This window comes from Phacochoerus africanus, chromosome 7, assembly GCF_016906955.1.
Source record: "Phacochoerus africanus isolate WHEZ1 chromosome 7, ROS_Pafr_v1, whole genome shotgun sequence".
Taxonomy (NCBI): domain Eukaryota; kingdom Metazoa; phylum Chordata; class Mammalia; order Artiodactyla; family Suidae; genus Phacochoerus; species Phacochoerus africanus.
In genome coordinates, this window is record NC_062550.1 from 55,199,842 (window position 1) to 55,217,228 (window position 17,387).

General features: G+C 38.7%; 1 protein-coding gene across 1 annotated transcript in view; it reads left to right on the top strand.

The window, feature by feature from the left end:
* LOC125130407 (sulfotransferase 6B1-like) overlaps positions 1–7,970 on the top strand; it is a 30,062-nt gene extending 22,092 nt beyond the window's left edge. The window contains exons 4-6 of the mRNA XM_047785754.1: positions 1,658–1,752; positions 1,902–2,088; positions 7,712–7,970. Of these exons, the coding sequence (XP_047641710.1) occupies positions 1,658–1,752; positions 1,902–2,088; positions 7,712–7,830 (401 nt within the window). The 3' untranslated portion in view covers positions 7,831–7,970. The remainder of the gene's footprint in view (positions 1–1,657; positions 1,753–1,901; positions 2,089–7,711) is intronic.
* The last annotated feature ends 9,417 nt before the right edge of the window (positions 7,971–17,387 follow it).

The window sequence follows — 17,387 nt, forward strand, 5'->3', positions numbered from 1 at the left end:
GGATCCTTTTACCATTAAATAATATCCTTCTTTGTCTTTCTTCATTGCCTTCATTTTAAAGTCTATTTTGTCTGATATGAGTATTGCAACTCCTGCTTTCCTGTCTTGTCCATTGGCATGAAATATCTTTTCCCATTCCCTCACCTTCAATCTATATTGTCCTTTGATCTGAGGTGAGTTTCTTATAGACAGCCAGTTGTAAGTTTTTGCTCTTTTATCCAATCTGCCACTCCATGCCTTTTGATTGGAGCATTAAGTCCATTGACATTATAGGTAATTATTGATAAATATGTATCTATTGCCATTTTAAACCTTGTTTTCCGGTTGATTTCATGTTTCTCCTTTCTTCCTTTCTTTTTCTTTCTTTCTTTTTTTTTTTTTTTTGGTTGGATGATTTCCATTTATTTTATGCATGTGTACTTTTCTCTTTAGTTTTTGTGAATGTAATGTTTGGTTTTGATTTGTGGTTGCCCTGTTTTTTAAGTATGTTAACCCTTTCTGGTATCTGCTTGCTTTAGCCTGATAGTCATATAGGCCCAAAGACATTATTTTTTAAAAAGTCTCAATTTTCTTACTTTTTTCCCCACATTCTATGATTTTGAAGTCCTTTTTTAACATCTTCATGTTTGTCCTTTTGCTGTTTCTTGTGTATATTATTGCTTTTACAGTGATTTTTTTTCTTCCTCTTTTAGATCTGTATGCTGGCTTATTTAAGTGATTCCTTTCCAATTGTGGTTTCTTCCATCCCATTTCTTCTTCTTCTTTTATTTAGAGAAGTCCTTTCAGTATTTCTTTAGAATGGGTTTAGTAGTGCTGTACCCTTTTAGCTTTTGTTTGTTTGAGAAATTCTTTATTTTCCCTTCTATTTTAGATGATATTCTTGCTGGATAGAGTATTCTAGGCTGCAGATTTTTTCCTTTAAGAACTTTGAATATATCTCGCCGCTTCCTTCTGGCCTGGAGTGTTTCTGTAGAGAAATCAGCTGACAGCCTTAGGGGGGTTCCCTTATAATTAATGCTTTGTTTTTCTCTTGCTGCCTTTAGACTCCTCTCTTTAACTTTTGCCATTTTTATGATAACATGTCTTGGTGTGGTCCTATTTGGGTTCAACTTGTTTGGGGCCCTCTGTGCTTCCTGTGTCTTGATATCAGTTTCCTTTAGATTTGGAATGTTTTCAGCCATAATTTCTTCAAATATATTTTCAGTCCCCTTTTCTTTTTCTTTTCCTTCTGGAATTCCTATTATGTGTAGATTGGCCCACTTTGTATTATCCCATAGATCTCTTATATTGCTTTTGTGTTTTTTTCATTTGATTTTCTATCTGCTGTCCTGATTGGGAGATTTCCATTATTCTATCTTCCAAGTCACTAATTCTTTCCTCTGCATTATTCATTCTGCTCTTTATTGCCTTTAGCTCAGTTTTTCTTTTGTTCTACCCGCTTATGTCAAGAGTTTCTTGCCTCTTTTGGAGGTTTAAGTTCTCCTGCCAGTGTTCAGTAGATGTTTTGTGTGAATCATTTTACATGTAGATATGGTTTTTTAATGTATTTTTGGGAGAAGGTGAGTGCAACATCCTACTCCTCTGCCATCTTGATCCTTCCCCTGAAAGCTTGTTTTATAATGCTTAATATTTACACAACAATTCACTTTTTTTCTAGTTGTGTATGGATCCTGGTTTGATCACATTTTAAGTTGGGAGGAACACAAAAATGCGAAGAACATTCTAATTATATTCTATGAAGAAATGAAGAAAGTAAGTCCTCTGTAACATTTCAACAATGAAAATAAAATCCAGTTAAAATAGGAAATCAAACAGTGAATCCCATTTTCACGTCTCAGCAAGTGTTCTGGTGTTTCAATGAGTTACATTTTTACACGTATATTTATTTGCTTTTTGCTCAGGATCCTTCTAAAAACATCAAGAAAATTACTACTTTCCTAGGTTTAAATGTAAGTGACAGTGAAATTAATAAGATTGCTTGGAAAACATCATTCAGTGAAATGAAAAATAATACAGCTGAAGAAAACTGTGATCCAAATCATACCATCTGTGCCCTCACATCTAATAGGAAGCTGGTATTTAGGAAAGGTAAGTCAGAGATATGATGCTTTCCTGGGCTATTTGGGAAGTAGTTCCCTTTTGCCATTTTTAAATCTCTCATTTCACCTCCATATACCTCATACCTTGCACAGTGGGTTGCACATGGCCATCCTCAGTGAATATTTATTTATTAAGTGAAATTTGTGAATTGCACTCTCAGAATCGAGTTTCCCAGGCCCAGTTTAGGGACCCATTGAGAGATAGACACAGGTGTCAAACAGTTGGATGTGATAAAGTTATTTGAAGAATATGCCTGAGGTCTGCAGCCTAGGGTGATTGCTAACAACTTGCCCTGAATTTTATAAATATACTCATTTAGTCACAGCCAATCAAGTGCAGTCCTGACCCCTGCTGGGGTAGGAAGCTTAGAGCCTGGTGCAGAGTGGGACAGAACACGTTTTCTCCAAGAGAGAGGAAAGAACTGACAAGGGTGAATGGTGCATTTTCCCAATGCCACCAATCAAATAACTCACCCTGCAGAAGTAAGGAAGGGGTGGAGAGAGAAGCTGAGATTGTTATCTGAGGCTGTTCCTATGGATGGAAACACAGAGAGAAAGAAATAAAATTTCTCCACTATTTCCTAACATTTTTCTTAGAAGAAGTTTGGGTACATCTGGATATGGAAGTTTTGAAATCCACATGAATTTTTTTTTTTTTTTTGTCTTTTCTAAGGCCACACCTGTGGCATATGGAGGTTCCCAGGCTAAGGGTCTAATTGGAGCTATAGCCTCTGGCCTACACCAGAGCCACAGTGACACAGGATTCAAGCTGCGTCTGTGACCTACACCACAGCTCATGGCAACGCCAGATCCTTAACCCACTGAGCAAGGCCAGGGATCAAACCTGGAACCTCATGGTTCAATCCCATGGTCGGATTTGTTAACCACTGAGCCACGACAGGAACTCCTCCACATAAATTTTAATCCAGATCTGGGAAGAAAATATTTTAACATGTTTCAAATTTTTCAAAGATAAAATTCTTCACTTTAGGTACTCAGGTTTCTTATTTTAAAACACATATTTTTTCATATTATAAATATTAATAATTATATTAATAATAATTTTATTATTTCCATTCTTTGCCTCAACCGTATATCAGTCCTTCCAAAACAAATATTGGCCAACTCATAGAGAGCAGATGTTGTCTTAACTTTGTGAATTCCTTTTGTCCTTCTTGGTGGCACACTTTATTTCCTTAGCAAAACCAAGCCTAGGAGGGAGGAGAGAATTCAATTTCCCACATACTTATTAATAAACAGTGTTCTAAAAACTGTTTCAAAAATTAAATAAAATATAGACCTTTCATTCAGAAGATCATAATCTAGAAGAAATACAAAGTGTTAACTATACCAGTAATGTGAGCCAATGTGAATAGCAATACAAATGAGGGAGAGTGACTGTTTGCCTAGCAAGGTGGGTAGAGGAGACCATATCAGGTCTGGAACTGGACGTGTGAGCAGGATTTTATCAGGAAGATGACAGGGAAGAAGTATGTTCCAGCAAGAGCTAACAGCAAGAAGGAAAGCCCAGAACCACCATGGAATTAGATGATATTTTATAGATAGAGCAAGTAGTCTTGTGTGCTGAAGTGGTATATGATTATGTGAAGCAGAATGGGAGAGAAAAAGATTGTAGCCAGAAAGCAAAAGCTTTGATGGACATCATGAAGTCTGTTTGCTGCTTTATGAAGGGACCTGACATGGTGATACCTGTGTGCTAGAAAACAATAAAGTCAGAGTGGAAAACTGATTAGAAGAGGGTGAGAGCAGAGGCAGAAAGTGCAGTTAAGAGGGTTTTAATAGTGCAGGTAAGAAATACTGAGGGTCATAATTTGGACATTGGCATCGAGCTACTGTTGGGTCCAGCTCAGGTGAGAAGTCAGCTTAGGAGCCATCTGCAGATGGTAGAAGTAAGTAAAATTGTTCAGGGTGAATGGAAAGGGCTAGTGAAGAAAGAGATGGAAAAGGGAGCCCCAAGGACCTCAACATCAACATCCCAACACAAGGTGAGAAAAGAGATGAGGAAGAAAGTAGTGTCAAACATGGCCATCTGTATACCACTTGTGAATTCTGAAAATGCAGTTTCTCTAACAGTCCGGTGAAAGCCACATTGAGGAGGGGGTTAAAGATGTAAGAGGTAAAAAAGGGGCAGAAATGAAGACCCCCTCTTTTAAGGAGCATGAAAATGGAGGACAGTATTGAAACGAGACTAGAGAGAGGCAGGGTGAAGAGAAAGGTTAGAAGGGGTGATGGAGAGACGATGAAGGGAAGACAGAAGGTAGAAAAGGATGCATGAAGAACGGTGAAATGAGCAAAGAGGAAAGAAACAGAAAGAGGTTGGGAGGGACGATGGTGAAGAAAATGCTGAGAAATGAGGAAGTTTTGATCCTTAGCGGAGTCCAGTACTTCTGGCGTCTTTTATCACTGCCCTTTGAAGTCTGATTGGCAATACCAGTTTCACGCATCTTATCCTACAAGCTGAGAAATTTTACTCTAGTGAGAAGAGGGTTAACCTCTGGCCTGCCAACTAGAATGACCCTAGCAAATATCACCAGATGAAATGCCATCAACATAATTGTAGCTAGTAATATTAATTCTAATGCACTTACATTCTACCTAAAAGTGATTTTCTCATATTAGAGCTAACGAAGCACAGGTTAACAGTGGCAATGCCCTCTTTGATACTAGTCCTCATGAGCACCAGCTGGGAAATGAGAACTATGTGAGTAATTATATACAAAGATGGGGCAATAGAGACCACTCACTTCATTCCTTCCATTGGCTGGATGGAGTGGGAGTGGGGAATCCATCCTCCGAAAATAATTGTTTCAGATAAACTACCGAAGCTGTTGATTCAGGCTGCTTGGCACACGGAGCTATTCCTCACTTTTCAGAGGGGAATTTGTGCCTGCAGTGGTCTTTATTTTAAAATAAAAAAATGGATCTGGTATTCTAGAAAATGACTATGGTGGCCATAGAGATAAGGTGACAAGTGAGGATACAGGATAGTCCAGATAAGTGTCAGAAGTCCAAGAGCCTATTCAAACTAAAATTTAGGGGGTAATTATAGGCGTGTAGAAAAATGAATGGACAGGATGCATGCTGCAATATTTCTTGTAACAATGAAAACCTCGAATGCACTTAAAAGGCTACTAACCAGAAACTTAAATATATTAAGCTACATCCATACAGGGGTTTCCTATGGAGTCATGAAAAACATACATGAAGAATATTTGGCATTTACTGAGTGCTTCCCATGGGCCAGGCATGTTACTGGATTTATGTTAAACTTGACAGCAGACTTTTGAGGATGCTATCCATGTGATCCAACTTTTACTGAGACACCAATAATGTCAATAACTTGTCCTATGTCACACAGCTAGTAGCTAGTCCAGTCAAGACTCGGATTCAAACAGACTCTACGTGGCATGACTTTCATTGAGATGTATAAATAGTAATATGGGAAGATGATCAAAGTATAATAAGTTAAAAAAAATAGGATATAATTGTGTGATTTTAAAATGTAGTTTATATGCTTATAGTTGTTTGCAAAGAAGAACAGCTAGGAGAATGCATGCCAGCCAATCTGTTAGTCATGTGAGCTGGATATAGTTCCTTGATTTTTATCTTCTTTTGCTTATATGTGTGCATTTTCTGTAACCTACATATATAGCTACTATATTTTTTAAGATTTTTTTTTCTTTAAAAAATGAAAAAAAAATTACAGTGAAAGAATTAATCAGAAACTAAGCAAACAAAAGTCAGGTCAGGGAGTTCCCGTCATGGCGCAGTGGTTAACAAATCCGACCAGGACCATGAGGTTGCTGGTTCCGTCCCTACCCTTGCTCGGTGGGTTAACGATCTGGTGTTGCTGTGAGCCATGGTGTAGGTTGCAGATGCTGCTCGGATCCCGCGTTGCTGTGGCTCTGGCGTAGGCCGATGGCTACAGCTCCAATTCGACCCCTAGCCTGGGAACCTCCACATGCCGTGGGAGCGGCCCAAGAAATAGCAAAAAGACGGAAAAAAAAAAAAAAAAAGTCAGGTCAGGGAGTTCCTGTCATGGCTCAGTGGTAACGAATCCAATTAGGATTCATGAGAATGAGGGTTCCATCCCTGGCCTCGCTCAGTGGGTTAAGGAACTGGTGTTGCCGTGAGCTGTGGTGTAGGTCACAGATGTGCCTCGAATCCTGCCTTGCTGTGGCTTCCGTGCAGGCTGGCAGCTGTAGCTATGATTCAACCCCTAGCCTGAGAACGTCCATATGCTGCAAGTGCAGCCCTAAAAAGCGGGGAAAAAAAAAAAAGAAAAGAAAAGGAAAGAAAAAAAGCCAGGTCAGACAAAAGAGGACAACAGTGGAGAGGACAACAGTGGTTCAGGCAAATTGATCCAAAAAGCTGGAAGGGAGAACCAAAGAATGGAAGAATATTAAATAAATTAATAACAATAATATTGCTCTTCTAAGGGCCAGACACTATGACCACACGAACTTGCCCTTGTGCCCCCCGTTAGAGTGTTTTAGAAGCAATGCCATTTCCCGACTCTGGGATCTTCTCTCTGATACTACTTTGCTTTTTTTTCTCCCCCAAACAGAAGAGTTCCACTTTACTTCTTAATTGCAATCTTTTGGACCATGAATCCACAACACCCAAAATTTCTTACGTCATAACATATTTCTTTGCTCTAGATGACATTGTCTGACATTCAATCAAGTCATAGGTTTTAAGCACCCACTATATATAAGGCCAGCACCTGATTCAGTACCTCAGGATGACACATGAACAATCCTTCACTGTCCTTTACTTGAAAGAGTTTATAAGCTAACTGGAAAGAAAAGATAATGGAGACGCAATATAAGACAGTTTGTAGTGGAAGGAGAAAATGATGTATTCTGGGCTCCAGTGCACCTAGACTAGACTCTGGGGATGGAGCTGAGGACAAGAAGTGACAATGGACCATAATGGTCAAGGTCAAGGATTTGACATAGTGTGAGTTATGGAGGTGAGAAGGGCAATCCTATGGGGTTGATGCAGTGGCCAAGGCTGAGACTCTAATGATCAGGAGGGCCAAGGGATCATGTGAAGTGTGTGTCTTATGTCAACTTCAGAACAACTAATATTTAAGGTGAGGCTGTCACACAAGTAACTTGGTATTTATGTTTTCAACTCCCCATTATCTATTTTGTAAAAGAAATTCCCTTAAAATGAGACCAATGACCCACCTCTATGGCGTGTTATCAGCCCAACCACAGCTACAGAGATGCAGAGGCAGGGGAATAAACGAAGCATCATTATGTCCACTTTGTCTGCTTTATGTTGGTATTAAGTTTAGGTGAGATCCTTCTTAACCTGCTATAGTAAAATCTAGCATATTTATATATTTTCATCTTCCATTCTTTTTCAAAAATAATTTTTAAACTGTTCAAATTAATATGCAAACATTACTGAAGAAATCAGAAACAACAGGCAAACAAATGAAGAAAAGAATAATTCCCCATCATTTTATCAACAAGAGATTAGAATTGCTCACCTTTTCCTATAAATCTGGCAGATTTCTTTTGTGAATACTATACACCTAAATTAGTTCTTGTCTGATTTGTTTCCAATTTTTTTTTCAGGTGCAGTGGGTGATTGGATAAACTACTTTACTTCAAAGCAGAAGAGAGTATTTGATGAACTATTCACAGAGAAAATGAAACACAGTGAACTAGCAGGGCACTTCGGAGATTACTCTTAATATAAATGGGAAATGCAACCAATTTCCATTTTATGCAATGCAGTGCTTGGGGAATACATAAATATTTTTCACCAGTGTGGAAGGCAGATAGTTCTTTTGGTGAGAAAAAGACACTTTATGAAAAAGCATCATGTGTGAGAGACTATTATTAGCATATTTGGTGATAGATTATTATTCATAAAGGAAGTATACAATTTTTGAATGGCTGAATTATATATCTGTGTTCAGGATATTCATAAGGCAAGGAGATTTCTTCTATTCAGAGAGAGCATATTACTGTGGGTGTTCTAGAAGTTGCATTAAGGTACAACAAAAGAGGTGACAGATTATCTAAAATAACAAATGTCTGAGAAGAAATTATTTTCTGCCTATTTGAACCATCAGGACCTCTAGACAAACATTTTTATTTCAACAGTGTCTGTGTAGAAATACCTCCAGTGTCATACAATGACTGACATAATGTTACTCTCGTGGGAATATCTAATAGATAGACTATATTAAATGGTCACAGTCTGATGTATTGGTGAGAATGAACAATGAAAAAGTACTCTTTATCATTAACTTGACATTAGCTTGGCATTTCAGGATCTTCTTTATCTTTAATAAAGTCAAATTACAGAATTTCTTATTTTCAGTTTTGAAAAGTATAAGTTTCCTTGAATTATTTATGATTTTACAGTATTTTGAATATGTATGCTTTCTCCCAGAAGCACTTCTAGCATTAATCCAATCTCTATAATTCTCTCTCTCCTAAAATGAATACTATTCTGTGACTTTAGCCTAGAGGACACTGTAATGAAATTTCAGTGAACTTATTCTAGAATGATTACCTAAATGACAATACACAAGTTGTGAATATCTATGCCATATTGTTTACATCTTGGCCATAATATCTAATTCAAGGCTAGATGAAAATCAAAACCATATATTGTATATGACTCTGAGCTACAAACCCGAAGCAATGGGTTGAGTTAGTTAATTCAGCCAAACACTTTGATTCTGTGCCTCAGTATATTGTGAATCTTATTTTTAGCAACAAATCTGTTGGATTCTTTTGTTATCAACTTTATCACAATTTGGTATTAGATTTTGATAAATCTTCTATGTATGCATATTTGTTATGAATAAAATGTATTTCTGTGCACTTTTCTTGTTTCTTCAAAATTAACATGCATGGGAGTTCCCTCATGGCGCAGTGGATTAAGGATCTGCATTGTCATTGCCTCGCCTCAGAGCACTGCTGTGGCACAGGTTCAATCCCTGGCCCAGGAACTTCCAAAAGCCTTGGATGTGGCCAAAAATAAATAAATAAATAAATAAATAAATAATAACATTCACAGAGATTTACTTAGACATCTCCCTTCCCCAAATGAATGAGGTTAATGAATGAGAATGGCAATCAGGTGTGATATTGGTCAAGTCTTTATCTCCGTGTTGGAGCTAAAATCACACTTAACTTTTCCCAATGCAGCTGTGCAGAGAATGACTAAGCCCTTGGAGAAAGGCAAAGGGAATCTGATGAGACCAGTAACTGGAGAAGACACTGATGTTGGTGTTCAAGGCACCAAATCCCATGAGCCTATACCATCTTCTCATATGAAAATGATCATTAAGATGGAAAGAACTGAAATAGTACTTTGATGACATGATAGTATTTTAGATCTGTAAGGTTATATTTGGGATCATGTGATCTAATTTTGATAGAAAATTGCTTAAGGACAATAATATAAAAGTATAACCAAGGGCCCTAATTCCTGCAACATTATCAGTCAGGCAAAAAAAAAAAAAAATTTCAGCATCTTCTATGTGCCAAGACTTACTGTTGACTGCAGGGATACAGGATGAGCTTGAAAAAGCTCTCAGGAGGCTCACATTCTAGTAGGGATATATATTGTGTTGGACTGAGGACTCTGAGAATGTGACATAAGAGACCCCATAAAAGTGATGAATGGCGTCCTTGGGTTTGGAGCAATGGCAAGGAGTTTGGATTTTGTGCTAAATGGCATATTTTCCATGGGGGAATGAGACATTCTGATGGATGCTAGCACAAGAACATGCTGATGATCTAGAGTCAAGAGAGAAGGGCAAGGATAAATGGCTAGTACAGTGGTGTAGGTGCAGAAAGAGGGGCTAATGGAAAATGCAGCAGTGGGAATGGTGAGTCATGGCCAGTTTCTGGGTATCACATGGATATTGAGCTAGTTCACCTACTAATATAGAAATAAAAGGTAGAAAGGAACACAAGATGAAGCCTAGATATTTGGCTAGTCAATTGAGTGTCTGAGGTGCCATTTATTTAGAGATGAAGGCTTGATAGCAGAATGATTTTGGTGGTAGTGATGGGGCTGAGGGTTAAGACCTCTGCTTTGGCCATGCTCTTCGAAGTGTCTACTGGACACCAGGTAATTGGTTGGATAGAAGAATCACTGTGATGACTGTGGCCTTGTTCCCCAGGGCCAAATGGGAGGTTCAAGAAAGTGGGGAGGTGAGAAGTTTGAGCCAGTTTAGAAGCTTTACAGAGTACTTTGGAAATAAGCATCTTCATGGTGATGGCAGCTGCTGGAAATGAACTGTCTCCTGGGGGTTTCACCTTCTCAAAGGTAAGTTCTAGAGTAAGATTCCCCCGCCCTGAACTCTGACCCACCACGTTGCTTGTTCAGTACCGTGGAACTGACAAAACAACTCTTATCCATTTCCTCATCCAAACTGCTTCCCACCACTTGCCTATGGATTCCCCTGTCTTTAAAAAAATTTTTTTTTGCTCCTCTTCCTCCTTCCTTTCTCTGCCCTACCTCCTCCTCTCTGTAGTTAATACATCACATCACTGCTGGATCCTAATGATTCTTCTCAGGTTTCATCAGGCAACCCTGTCTCAATTCCATGTATTCGTTCATGCCTTAAAAACATTTCACTCCAGAATTGGTTTTACACCATCTCTTAAGAAAACCTTCTCTGATACTTCCCTTTCCATGCCCTGCTTTTTTCACTTTTCCCTCATTGGCTTTTCAGTGACCCTTCGCTTGTATTTAGTTCCCACACTTTCCCATTTGGGCTTTGTATTTTTAGGTGGATGTTGGCATCCTTTTCTACATTGTAAGGTTCTCACCAGTCAGAGTCCAGGACCCATTTCTACACTGTAAGGTTCTCACCAGTCAGAGTCCACCACACCCATCATGGCCACAGTGCTCATCATAGCTATAGAACAAGTATTGGTTGTGAATTGAGTTCGTGGACCAGTTTAATTTTACATCTTCTAGGACACTCAGTTTCAAAACTGTCATCCACTTTGGTCCTATTTTTGTAGTTTTATATTACTTCATGCCTGCATTAGTCAATTATAATTTTTTTAACTCGGCATATATTCTCTTTTATTACCTAATTCATATTTCAAGTCTTTCCTTCCCAATTTTATTGTAGATTTACAAAGAGCTTGTAGGAAGCTTCTTCAGTGGCTGATGTAGTGTGTTGCCCTCGGAAATTATTCAATAAGTGTAGGTCGAGTGGAGGAATGAATTAGTGAATGAAAGATTTAAGGAAAGGAAACATTCCTTTTTATCTACCTGCTTAGCTTCCTGGTTCTGTAGGCATGAAAATTCAGAGTCATATTTCATTCTTTGCTTTTCCTCCATTTTCCAAATCAAACAAGTCACAAAATACTATTAATTCTCACTTTTCAATCTCTCTTAATCCATTCTGTGTGCAATGAAAGACTTTGTCTATCTTGCTTCAAACAAGCAAGCAGAGATCAGTTATAAATGGCAAGAACTGCCTTAGCTACCATCTACAGGGTAACTAAATCTTGTGGAGAGGTTTGTGGGGATTCATACTGTGTGTGTGTTTTTAACCTTTTCTTTCTTTTTTTTTTTTTTTTTGTCTTTTCAGGGCTGCACCCACGGCACATGGAGGTTCCTAGGCTAGGGGTTGAATTGGAGCTACAGCTACAGCTGCCAGCCTATGCCAGAGCCACAGCAATATGGGATCCAAGCTGTGTCTGGAGCCTACACCACAGCTCACGGCAATGCTGGATCCTTAACCCACTGAGTAAGGCCGGGGATCGAACTCACAACCTGATGGTTCCTAGACGAATTCGTTTCCACTGCACCACAATGGGAACTCCAACCTTTTCTTTTCTTTTTGGTAATTTTTCCTTGTCATGCGTAAGACTATAAAATAGAAATACTTTTTGTGTTTAAGCAGCTCCTTCATACATTAGTAAAATATCAGTTAAAGTCAGGTAATTGAAAATTTGTGTTATAGAGGAATCCTGTAGCCTTTAAATAACATTCACATTGATTTTATTAATTTTTATTTTAATAAAAGAATTCTTGATTCTTTTTTTACATGCACAGTTACAGACCTGGATGGAATTTTCTAAGGAGTTAGCAGAAGAGGAAGTAGAGAATAGACCCATGGTTACTTTGGATGAAAAGCTACACAAGGCATGAGTAACTAAGGAGTCATCAATCCACCTAGCCATTCCTCCCCCCACCTGCCAATCAGGAAACTAATTACAGGGAAACTAATTAGAGCATGCAGAGTTCATGGTGTTTGGTGGTGTCCCATTCAGATAAGGGTATTTTGGCTTTTTACTCTTCTGAAGTGTGAGGTAATCTCAAACTATAACAGATTTGCGTAATTATACTGGGGCATTTTTTCAGTTTATTTGCAGTATAATCATTTAGTTTAAAATCTTCACAACTCTTGGTGTATGACTGTAAGGGTTTACTAATCCTTCCTTGTTGACTGGCTGTGTGATCATTATTTCTGGCTGAAAAGAAAAATCTCAAACTATAATTAATAATAGGAGTAAATTTTAAAAAATAATAATAGGAGTAGAAATCTGAACCAGTCTATGTCTATTATATATACGTATATTTATGTATAGTTCTAAAATATGATTTTGTTCAATTAAAACTGGCTATTTATTTCAATGACATATTAATTTACATGGTCAGATTTGCTCTAATAGAGATGAGAAAATATAAGGTTTTAGATGTTCTCAATTATTTAGACTACACTTTCATTTTGAGAAGGTTTCGTAGTCTACCAGGATCTGTGCAAATGACACCTGAAGGGAGATGCAGGCAGGGAGAGAGTGAGGGAGCACGCATCCTTGAGGTAACCAGCCAGGTTGGAGAGAGAGGTCATATTTCTAAGTAACTGGCCCAAGGGAATATTAATTAAAATAAATGAGTGTGACCAGCTTAATCCTGCCAGGTAGTAGAAGACAGCTGAGTTGGAAAATGATACAGAGTAGTTTATTCACTCCTGACAAATATTTTCAGTCATCAGGTAAATATACAAACTAATATTAAATTTGTTATAAAGGTTAATATTAAATTTGCACCAAAAGGCAGTTCTAGCCTGTCCAATAAGTATCTCCTTTCATTCTTCTTTTGCTTGCTTAGTGAAGGCCAGCTAGATCTTGTTTTGTAAGAATTCAGCTTCTTATATATAACTAAGGTTGTAAGGCTTCTGCAGCCATTGAGGTGAAGTGAAGTTTCCAACCTGAGGTTCATAAAACCTAAGTGGGAATACCTTGACCCCTCTAGAGAGTGCAAATAAAATTAGGGCCTGAGGGGATGAACTTGCTATGATAGGACTTGTCACAGTGTTCTTTCTTCGATGCCAGCCAAACGATAGGGCCCGGGGTGGCAGGAAGGCCAGCTAACAAGTGCACTGGCTAAGCCTCATTTGATACCTAAGCTGCTAAGGGCAGTTGTCTGCTGGGTCAAGTAAGCTCCAGTCTTCAATCAGAGGTCTTAAGTCTGAAAGTCTGGCCTAGGTCTGGGTCTCTCCTATGAAATGAGAGATCTGAAATTGAAAGAAACACAACTTGGGAAATGATATTTTTTTTTCTCTAAAATGAGGCGACAAAAAGACCCCTGCGGCCCCATCTAGCTCCATACCTTTCCCATGCCTTGAGATGCCTCCTTCAGGAATTCCTCCCCCAAGAAGTGGGAAGGATGAGGAAAGTGGGTACCAGGTGCGGGTAGAGGATGGAAGGAACAGGATAGAGATAGGCTGTCATTTCCCCGGCCACATCTAGTCCTGTCTTCCTGCCACTTCTGTCTGTATTGCCTTCCTCCTGCTAGTCCTTCGGGCTTTCTGCTAAGCTGGCACAAAAGGGTTTCCACTGAGGAGAATTAGCCTACTATTTTCACAGGTGATGGAAGAAAGATCAGGAGTCCCTTAAAATGGACTCCAAGTGCTGTCCTAGACCCTGTAAATAGAGGTGAATAAGCTAGAAGTTGCTTCTTCAGAGCTTTTTACGACCAGAAGTGGAGAGTGATGATTAAAAAGTACAGTGAGGATTTCCCATTGCAGCTTAGTGGGTTAAGGCCCCAGAGCTATCTGCGAGGGTCCTCTGTGAGGAGGCGGGTTTGATCCTTAGCCTTGCTCTGTGGGTTAAGTGACCTGGTGTTGCCACAAGCTGTGGTGCAGGTCACACATGTGGCCTGGATCTACAGTTACTGTGCCTGTGGTCGTAGCCTCAGCTGCAGCTTCAACTCAGCCCTTGGTCCGGGGACCTCCATATGTTGCAGGTGCAGCCAAAAAAAATAAATAAATAAAGTCCAAGAACAGAGCTCTACAGGCCTGAATCTCTGTGTGCGGATTCATGAATGGGTACCATAATGGAGCCCCATGGACTGTTGCTGGCAGGCAGTGGTCCCTCACTCATGATGGACCCCTAATGTGCAGCTGTGCTGGTGGACATGTGCCCAGAGTTTCCACATGGCCAGCCAGGTCTCACATTTTGCAAGAGGCACACTCCCCTGGCCAAGTGGGTCAGGCATGAGGAGAAAGAGACTCTGGCTGGACTTGCTCCTCTCCTCCTCTGACAGACTCTTCTTGCTCAGTCTCTGACAAGGGCTTTAAGGTTGTCTGGTCTCCAGATTTGGAAAATCAGCCATATGTAACTTTAATATTACCTGGAAGAGTCTTAGTCTAACTTTAAAAATTTTTTTTTCTTTTCTCTTCCCTATCATTTTATTCTTGAAGACAATATCTCAAAATGTATTTTGCAGCATTTGCATGAGAATCACTTCTAAGGTACTTGTTCAGGATTTCATTTGAGAACTATTTCTCGAAAACATAAGTTGTCAACTGTGGCTGCACATGAGAATCACCTGGGGAAAAAAATCCTTTGTGAGATACCAACTCCTGGGGGTGGTAGTGAAAGGGATAAATTAAAAGTTTGGGATTAACATATACACATGACTATATATAAAATAGGTAGCCAACAAGCATTTACTGTAGAGCACAAGAACTACTCAATATTTTGTAATAACCTATCAGGGAAGAGAATCCAGAAAAGAATATATATATATATATATATATATATATATATATATATATATATACACACACATATACGTATGTATATATATGTATAACTGAAACTATATATGAAACTGTACACATGAAACTAACATGACATTATAAATCAACTATATGTCAATAAAAATTAATTAGTTAATTAATTTTGAAATACCAGTTTTCTGAACCCCATACCAAGAGCTTCTGATTTGATTGGCCTGGGTTAGTTCTAATTCAGTAGCTCTGGGATGCAAGTAAAATATATATGTTAACAATTCTTATACTTACTGATAATTAAATACAATTTTGGTGAAGATAGTTGAGGTATCACGACATTTTGAAAACACAGTCTAGGTCTTCACCAAGGGTATAATCTGCTACCATAGGAAGTGTTCTCTGTCTTGAATTCTGGTTCCACCACGTGGGGTCTGATCTTGGGTAGTTATTAACCTCTCTGTGCCTCAGTTCCTCCATCTTTAAAATGGAGGAAATAAAAGTACTTACTTTACAGAGGTTGTGAGAATTAAAAGAATTTAAAACAAGGCGAGGTCGTTTTCATTTTGGGAATCTCAATATTTAGTTGGCTCTTGTCCTCTAAAAAGGCAGTAATTCAATTGTTTCCACATCCTCTTTCAGCCTTAGCCTTCCTGTTCAATTTGCCCACTCAATCAAGACACCCTAGTCCTGGTTAGAAGAAATTTTTATCTCCATGGGATTTGTTGGGAAAGAGAATAAAAGTGCTAAAATTGTACTTTACAAAGTATTTCCTCTAGTGAATATTAATGTTCCAAGTATGATGGTTGAACAGTGATTTAATAACATATTAATTTATTTTATAAGTAATAAAATAATGTATTTGTTACTTCTAATCAGTTGGTTAACTACATCTTTTTAAAAGCTAGAACTGTGATGACACCCAGTGGCCAAAATGTAAACCACTGAGATTTTTAAAATATCTGCATTCTCCTTAACATTGGCCTATTTTATACTTTGAGAGCAATCCAATAATAAAGCATGAAATAGTCCTGCATTAGGAATCGCATAAATGCAATGCAGAGAAACAAACATTCTTTGGTACCATTTTTAGTAGAACTTTTCAACCTGTTCAGGCAGACAAGAACACCAGGACATCAAAGGTGGCATTCCTAACAAAAACTTTCCGACTTGGAGAAAAGTGATTCATACTAGCATCTATGTTCCAATTATAAGAAAACAGATGAAAGAGCAGACACTGAAGAGAGACTGTAACACAGTAACCACACATAACCCTTTAAATAATTAGGAAATAATTAACAATTTAGGCAACAATAATTATTTTATCTAGTCCCCATACAAATTGGTATAGGATCTATTATGCGTATTCATTCATCTACTCATTCAGGAAATATTTTCCAGGGTCCCAGGTTGAGAAGCAGACTCTGAGAGTGAAATTAGTGTCCGGGAGGTTTATGAGGGAGTGATGCTGGGTAGAGAAAGGAGGTGGGCTGCTGTGCAGTCTCAACAAAGGCTTCAGCTGACCACACAGCTAACCCCACAGGAAGATTTGAAGCTAACATGTCCCCCTAGTGTTGTATCTTCTTGGGGTAAGTGGGGGAGAATTTTATCCTCTGCATTTTTCCTTACAGTTTCTTTCTTTCTTTTTTTTTTTTTTTTTTTTTTTTTTTGCTTTTTAGGGCCACACCCAGAGCATATGAAAGTTCCCAGGCTAGGGGTCTAATTGGAGTTACAGCTGCTGGCCTACACCACAGCCACAGCAATGCCAGATCCAAGCCAGGTCTTCGACCTACACCACAGCTCACGGCAACACCAGATCCTTAACCTACTGAGGCCAGGGATTGAACCCACAACCTCATGGTTCCTAGTCAGATTTGTTTCCGCTAAGCCATGATGGGAACTCCCTCATGTTGTATATCTTAAACTTGCACAATGTATGTCAAGAATAGTTCAAGAATAACAATTCAAATGTATAGAGAAAAAAATATAATAAAATTGGCTAATATTTAAGTTCACCCATTCCTTCCTCAGCTGTTTCAAGTTTACTCACCCACTCTCAAAGGCATTCTTCATTTCCTTTTTTTTTTTTCTTTTCAGGGCTGCATCTGCGGCATATGGAGTTTCCCAGGCTAACAGTCAAATCGGAGCTATAGCCACGAGCTTACACCACAGGTACAGCAACACCAGATCTGAGCCACGTCTGTGACCCACACCACAGCTCATGACAGTACCAGATCCTTAAC